The sequence below is a fragment of the Podarcis vaucheri genome (assembly GCF_965113315.1).
Source record: "Podarcis vaucheri genome assembly, chromosome: 4".
NCBI lineage: Eukaryota > Metazoa > Chordata > Lepidosauria > Squamata > Lacertidae > Podarcis > Podarcis vaucheri.
Window position 1 is genome coordinate 87,750,043 of NC_138762.1, and position 8,275 is coordinate 87,758,317.

The 8,275-nt window shown below is 44.5% G+C and overlaps 1 protein-coding gene across 2 annotated transcripts in view; it reads right to left on the reverse strand.

The window, feature by feature from the left end:
- The window catches only part of IPO5 (importin 5), a 34,279-nt gene extending 26,542 nt beyond the window's left edge, over positions 1-7,737 (reverse strand). Inside the window, exons 1-5 of one of the 2 annotated variants that reach the window (XM_082218572.1) lie at positions 7,496-7,737; positions 3,790-3,870; positions 1,849-2,041; positions 1,188-1,290; positions 709-805 (exon numbers count right to left, since the gene is read on the reverse strand). In XM_082218572.1, coding sequence (XP_082074698.1) covers positions 709-805; positions 1,188-1,290; positions 1,849-2,041; positions 3,790-3,870; positions 7,496-7,591 — 570 coding nt within the window. In that variant the 5' untranslated portion in view covers positions 7,592-7,737. Of the gene's footprint in view, positions 1-708; positions 806-1,187; positions 1,291-1,848; positions 2,042-3,789; positions 3,871-6,438; positions 6,660-7,495 lie in introns of those variants that run through there. The other variant, XM_082218573.1, reaches the window with a different exon arrangement.
- Positions 7,738-8,275: the final 538 nt, after the last annotated feature.

Consider the following 8,275-nt stretch of genomic DNA (forward strand, 5'->3'; position numbering starts at 1 on the left):
GCAGTACTAGAAGATATAATTAAGATGAAACCTAAGCATGTATCACCTTGGCCAGATCTGATACTTTGCTGAGGTTGGCACACAAGCATTAGCTGTGCAAAATAATTCTTGGCCATTGCAAAAACCTGAGCATTCAGGTTCAGGGCTGAGTTGGGGAAAATATCCAAGTCACAAATCCAACTTTTAAAGCTAAGTGCATCTCTATCAAAAGCAGGCAAAATCTCTCTAATTTGATCAGGAACACTTCTGTTTTGCTGAAATTAAGCTTCCATTTGTTCTCTCTCATCTCACCCATTACCAGTGTTGGACACTAATTCAGACTTTGAACACAATCCTTGAATTTAGATGCAAAGAAGAGACACAGCTGGGCATCATCAGCACATTGTGACTCCCCAAAAACTCAGGTGTCCAAATCCAATGGTTTCATGTGAGCATGATACATAAGATGGGACCCCAAAGGGCTCCACAGGCCAACAACCAAGACAACTACAAGAAAATGCCAGAACCACAATCCCAAGGAGAACAAAAACTACTGTAAAACAATGCTTCCAAGTTTATCCCAACCAGGTAGTCTATCCTTCTGCAATGATTTCAACTGTTCAACAAAGCCGGCATGTTTTCATTTCGGGCGTTTGCTTTTTCAGAGTAGAAAACATTCCAAGATTAACAACGTTTTTCAGACAAAAGAGGAAATGAGTTTTGAATTACCGTGGGATTCTCCTGATCTTGCATACACTGCACCAACATCCGTTTGATGACATCCAAATAATGCTGCTGTTGATTTCCAAAAATACCAGGAAAGTTCCTAAAGGGACAATACAAAGGTGCATTTAAGCATCCCACAGGCCTTAAAAACTTTATGCAGAGCACCACACATCAAACTGTCTGCCACAAAGTTCTTCTGAGTTAAGTCAGAGCTCTGATGCAAGATCTAAAGTTCATACTCAGCTCACACAGAGCAATGGTAAGGCCAGTTAAGTCTCACTGTTGCCCCATGTGAATTGGAACATGCACCAGAACACACTCAATAACTTCCCTGCGGATGATCACCCACCATTATCCAATTGCTTCTAGGAACCTTGCAACCCAGTCAGAAAGTCATGTTTGAAGATGTGGTTCCTAACAGAAATGTTAAACAACCTGACAATCTTGCATGACCATGCACTTGTCTGCAAATAATAGTATACCAGAAGATGTGAAGTGCAGCTTCACGCAGTCCCACATTTTGAGAGCTGACAGAGTCAAACAAAAACTTCAGCCCTTCAGGCCATTGGTTGTTGCCATCTTCATCTAAAAGAGATAGAATACAAACATAAAGACAGGAATTTTTGAAACCACAATAGCCAACCAGAAATAATAATTTGTTTCATTCTCTTAAATGGAAAAACTGTCAATATTGCATAGCATTTCCTTATAGGCTGTGAACTGTGAGGACATTATATTCTTGCATGGTTGCCAGGAGTATTTTCTAAAGCCCCACAGCACTTGGAGGAGAGATGGGAAAGCTCAGGCACAGTGGAAGATTAGAGAAGATGCTAAACAGGCTGACACTGTAATTGCACCCACAATCTAGAATAACGCACTTGCCTACTTCCTTCACTTGATTTTTTCTAGAAAGTGACAACATTTCTATTTAGGAAAACGTTTATGAAAGGATGATGCTGTCTGGTCAAACATGGTCACGTTTCTAGCCTATGATGATTCTGCTAGCTGTTCACCCTTTGAAATTATTATAAGTGCCTGTTTGATTTGTGTATTTTTCATTTAAGTTTACATTGCCTTTAAATGTTTTCAGACACAGCCAGCATCACAGAAATACAAATAAATAATAATAATAATATAATATACCTATTAGATTCCTGGCCAGCTCAGCTACGATATCACAAATTTTTCTCCTCATACTGGATTGTGTTTCCAGCTGAATAATCAACAGCAATTCACTTTTGATAGCAGTTTGAACTTCAGGGGGTAACGTTGGATAAACTTCCTCAAAAGAAGCTGACAAAAGTCTTCGGAGAAGCACAGCAGCCATTTGTCTAGCCTATTAAGACAGATATATATTATATGATGGAGAATTAATTTCAACACAATATATTCCACTTCTGTTCTTTGCTGTTGTTTTCCTACAAAGCATAAACAAAACACCTAGAAGTTCAGCCAAAGTGCTGACTCTGCCACACCTATTTTTGGCATCTTTAGTCACATAGCTATTTTTTACTCAACTATTTCATGTCACAGTTGGTATAAGAACTAAACTAGGTGACTGACTCTATGTTAGAAGAACTTTGAACTTAAGAGGCATTTAGCAAATAGTTTCAGCAAATTAAATCAAATGTTTTCTACCATATATAAACATTTATACGGAAACATCATGTGTGAACAGTTAACTTTGTGTTAACACGAACAAATAAAGTGAATTGTGTACAGATTAGGCATATATTAAAGACTCTGTTGAAACATATTAATTCAAATGTTACTTTGAATACTTAAGTATTCATTCTTTCAAGCAAGTCATAACTGCAAACTCCAAATCAGAAAAAATGCAGAATGAATTCCTCAATGGGTATACACTAACCACAGTAATATGAATTATCTGTTATTTCAGCTCAGATATTGACAGTTAATTAGTACAAGGCATTTGAATCAACACTGGTGGCATGTTCTACTTGAAATACTGTGATGACAAAGGACCACAGCAATTTGCCTTATATAAAGACAGACCACTGCTTCATCTAGTTAGCAGCTCCCCTCCCAGGTTTCAGGCAGGATATTCACAGCCCAACCTGGAAATGTTGGGGATTGAACATGGGAACTTCTACATGCAAAGCTGATGTTCTACTATTGAGCTACAGCCTTTCTGTAGGGAATAGGGAGACAGCGAACATGCAGTCCTACCAAATGAGGAGCCACATTGTAGTGGACAAGTATGCTAAGGACAACAGAAATAGAATGTGTGAAAGACTGAACCACTTCCATTTCTGTTGTGTGGGACCATCTATGGCAGTGTCAGGCAACACAGGCACTGTACAGATTTCTTGATGTATGTCAGATGCGATGGTTCCACCAGCGTACATGCCAGAATACTCACTGTGATTTATTGCAATATTGATATATTTGGTCTTAATTTTGCATAGTATAGCAACGCACGTGCATCTTATATACATAGCATTTTCAGCTGCCATTGCTTACTGATTGCAAATGCTTCTGCTACAACAGTTGTTAAGTCAATAAGTGAAATTAAAATCTAATGCACAAGCAATAATAGGTTTGGGCAGCAAATATGTTAAGGAGCAATGCAATAAGGAGTAGATTCCAAGACATTATGAGCCCAGAGGTGTATATTAGATAGGCTGCTTTCAGAAAACAGAATTTCAGACGGCACCAGGAGTCAAAGGGAAAGGGAGAACGCCTTAACTCATGTACAGAAGAGAATTTAGGATCCAAACCAATGGGTCTATCAAACCATTGAAAAAACCAATGGTTTGCCACTAAAATGGGAACTGAAGCTTCCAATCTATGGTGCAAAGACAGGAAGGAACTGTATGATCATGCTTGCTTCTTCCCATAAAACCGAACTGTGGTTTAGCATTACTGCAGTAGTGTTTGCTACTCAGACAAATTTCCAATAATTCTTCAACTTACTGACATTGCTAGCAATGTACTTCTTTTCAGGTGCCTATTACAGCTGGTAACATTCAATACAATGCTACTTCATTTTACCACAACATGAAACAATGATTCAATTATGCTATTATAAATGTTTTGTAGGGACTACTTCTTAGAAAATACCTCTTCAGCAACCGTAGTATTTCTGACAGCTTGTAGAAGGAATGTAATTTTAGATTGGCCTGGTATGTTCTCATATGTTTCCTATGAAAGAAAAGAGAATAATTAAAAACAAAAACCATGAGGCATTAGTTTAACCCTCAAATATGCTCCAATAAGTTCAATTTTTAAATTTACTAGAAAGCACATCACAGAAGCACCTATGTTGAGATTAACTTTCAATTTGAATAAGTTTGATCCACCAGTTCTATTGAACAAAAGTATAATTTTCAACTAAAACCTTGAAAATTAACTTTATCATTTCCTTTAGAAAGCAAGACTAACATATCTATCAACATCTCTAAAGAGATTAGTGCTTGCTGTGTTCTTAACTCTGTTCTGCCAAATAGCGCTAGTTACTTTAGCCTATGAAGTACTGCTTATTATTCTATCTAGCTCTTTACTTTTTACTTTGATTTGCCCTGTGAGACAGTCAGTGCTTTCCGTTCTTAACATTAGAATGACTGAGAAATAGGATTTTGTGGAATTGGCTGGAATGAACAATTCCCAATATTCTTTGCTTCAGGTATTTAAGTATACAGTTGACTTCCAATCTGCATTATTGCAGTTTTACAAACTTGATGGCAGGTCAACCGACATAGCATTAATTAAATGCACACAAAGTGGAAAGCTTAAAAGTTCTTTTGGTGTGGAAAGAGCTTTTAAGCTCTCAGGCTTGTTTACCGGCCTCAGGGAAGGTCTCAGATGGGCTCTGGATCTCGCTGGAACTTCCCAGAGCCTATGCAAGACCCTCCCAGAGCCAAGTAAAGAAAGCGGACAAAGCCCACTTCTCACACTGGCTTCAAAAAGATAGCGATGGTCATGCAGGGGTGGTTCCAGGGCTGTTCTGACTATGCATGCTTTCAACTTTAGGCACAACCCCCCCTGCGACTGCTCCACCAATTGTGTGTATTCACACTGCATATTCAAAGTGCAAAGAGCTTCAAGTTGACATGACATCCCTCTTGCATAGATTCCAGAAAACAAACACAAAAAAGGTTCAATGTAGCGTTGTGCACATTTTCAAAGAAAAACTGAACTCTTCAGCCTAGATCCCGCTAACTCTCCAAAGTAATCTAAGTGGAGAAGTCAAAAGAAATCAAGACCAAGGACTGCCTATTTCCATATGCAAACCTACTCCAAAAATTAGTGATCTCAATGCTCTCTTCTAATTTAGTGACATCATTCTCATTCATACTCAGCAATGGCTGGTAAGATGACTCGCCATGAAAAATTGCCACTGCACTCTGACAGAGGGCCGAGAGTGATTTCCTTTCCTTACACTTTTTGTGCTGGTAGACAGTGACACATCCTTCAATATGCAAATACCTGGTGATGAATGTGGCACCCTACTCCCATCTCCCAGTGCCAAGAAGAGCAGGAGTTCCCTTTTCGGCTCCCATACACTGTCTACCAGCAGCTTCACCCACCTGACACACTGGCTGTTGCTATTCAGACTACTTTTAGGACCCTAACCCATGTGGACTTCCACTTAAAGAGTTCTCCTCAACTGGTTGGCTCTCCAGCAGGGGTTGGGTTAACTTTTTTCAGCATTTCATCCTGGGTAACCTTCCAGGGACCACACACCACCACTGTCTATGTCCAGAGGCAAAAGGTTTCCCTCTCACATGGTCCTTACAACCTGGTCACATTATGAGCAGCACAAGAGAATTTATTTTTGCTCAAATACACCATTTGCCTCTTCTTTCATCTATGTTTCAGAAAATATACATGTATGCCAAGCGGCTTCATAATATTTAAATTGCTTGTGTTAGTATGTACAATGTTGAAAAATAATCAGACTGATCTGTTGTACATTAGGGTACTAAGAACAGATTTTTTTTTACCCCATTGTTCCCAATGAAAGAATGTGCTGAACTCTACTGACCACTCCAGTGATGTAAATGATAAAAGCCCCAGCACAGCCATCCAATGAGAAAATGCTAAGCCAGACGCTGGTATTTATTTCAATGGAACAGAGATTCCCCACTAGGCTTTACAATAAAGGATGTAAAGCACTCCTGTGGGTGGAAATAAAGCACTATCCTGATTTACTAATTACAGAGAAATCCTGTAGTTCAGAGTTTTCTCTAATAATAAGACACATACAACAGAAAAGGGGGGAAAGCTTCATTCAGTACCCTATTGAACACTGAAGCCACTTCACAGATTAGAAAACACAAAGCTTAAGAGACAGATTCATTATCTCACGGTTCGTGCAACAAGCTCTGCTAAGTTTTCAAGAGATCTACATCCCTCCGGCCACAGTAAATTGGGGGAAGGGAAAGCACGCATGGCACTTATTTTAAGAATCCCTCCCTGATTACCACACAGCAAATCAGCTGAACTGTGGACATAAGACTCATTCTTCAAGGGTGGCCCCATCCCTGCCCAGTGTCTTGGAAAGGGATGGCAATCAGAACAGACCCATCTCCCCTAGGTGCTCCAGCACAGCCCAGAATGGCGCATGCCTATGTAAACAAACAAACGAATGATAAAACTTAGATCAACACAGGAGCATTGCAGCTGAGGTCATTTTCGCTGCCAGCATAAACAGTATTTGCAGCTACTGTGTCTACCAATAAGTTTGCTATATAATGTTGCCCAACTTACCACAAACTACTCAGGTACAGCAAACTACAGTACCCCTCTATCCCTCATCTGACCCTCCCCCGTAAATCTAATGGGAGGGTTGCACCCCTGAGCCCATCTCTATAGAAAAGGGAACTGCGACCCCCACCCCTTTTCCACCCAGGGACGACTGTGGGCAGGATTCGTGCACTGCAGGGGGTGGAACTAGATGGCCCTTGGGAATCCCTTTCCAACCCTACAATGCTACAGCTCTATTCCATTCTACATTTGTCCCGGGGGTAGTTCAGCCAGGAAAGCATGAGACTCTTCATCTCAGGGTTGTGGGTTCGAACCCTCCCCCCCCCTCGGTGTGTGAAAAGACTCCTGCGTTGCAGGGGGTCGGAATGGATGATCCTCGTGGTCCCTTCCCAACAGTTCCATCCTATTAATCTACGGGCTTGATCGAGGAGGCCATGGTGGCTCCAGCCTTGGGCGCTTATCTCCACGACCAGGGTCAGCTTTGAGGTGGAGAACGAGGAAAAGGAAATAGAAGACAGAATTTGGGGGGGGGGGAGAGAGAGAGAGAGAGAGAAAGAGAATACTGAGAAATCGGGGCCAGCACTAGAAACGTAGGATCTCGCATTAAAAAGGAAATAAAAATCAGGGGACGTGGAAGGGGAAAAGGTCAGGGTGGGGAGGATCCTCTGAAAGGCCCACGTTTAGAGAGAGGGAACACGGGGGCCGGATTTCCCAAGCTGAAAGAGGAGAAAAGAGGTAAGAGCAGGTGCGAGGCGGAGGTGCCGCCCGGGGGGGGGCTTTGTGTGTGTGGGGGGGGGGAAGGCGGTTGGTGGCCGAAACGCCCCCCGGCCAACGGCTCTAACGGCCGCCGGCCCCGTCTGTGGAGATTCCGGCCGGAGCACGTGGGCCCCGCCAGGGCCGCCCCGCGCGCGCGCACGCCGAGACACACACACACGGCGCTGAGAGGCTGACAGGGCAAGGCCGGGTCCGGAGAGCGCGGTCGGCCGAGGCTGGAGCCGGCGGGAAAGGGAGAGCGGGGAACGGGGGGGGGTGCGCGAAACAACGCGAAGCCGCCAGTCACCTCGGCCTGTTTCCGGACGACATTGTCCGGGCTGAGCAGGTTGCCTAGGAGAAGGTAGAACTGCTGCTGCTCCTGCTCCGCCGCCGCCGCCGCCATGGCTGCCTGAGAGAGAGAGAGAGGCCAGCCGGGCAGGGAGGAGGGAGGCAGGAGGCGGGGTCTCCAGGCCGCGCACCGACCACAGGGAGGCGGAGCCGCCGCCGCCGCCGCGCTTCTGGTGAACTTCTCCCCGCCCCTGCCGGCAACACAGACGCCCCCTCCCTACCGCCCGCCTCCTGCCGGCGCCGGGCTGCTGCTGCGGCGCTCCCATTGGGTGCAGGGCGAAACGCGGCCTTGCTCCCATTGGCCCGCGGCCCAGCCGCCTTTGTGATTGGGCGGGAGAGCGCCATTGTGAAGTCACTTCCCTCTCGCCTCCCTTAGTCCGCCTCCCTCTCTCTCCCCCCTCCCTTGCAGGGGGCGGGAGGAGGGAAAGCGGTTTGCTTCATCGAGCTGGGCGCCCATTGGCGGGAGGCCCTGACAGAGGTTCTCTGACTGGGCGGGAAAACAGTCGGGCGGTCAATAAGGAGGGAGTGGGGGGCGGGGGACAGAGTAGGAAAAAGGCGGGAGAGTGTGAGGGGAAAAGGCCGGCGCGTTACTCCTCATCTTCGTTGTGCGAAGCGAGCGCGTCGGCTTTGTGTTGTGACCTTACCGCCCCGAGTAGGAAATACTGTGTCCTATAAGCACAGACTCTCCAATTGCCCCTATTTTTCCAGAAACCGCCCCGCTTTCTGATTTGTCCCGCTT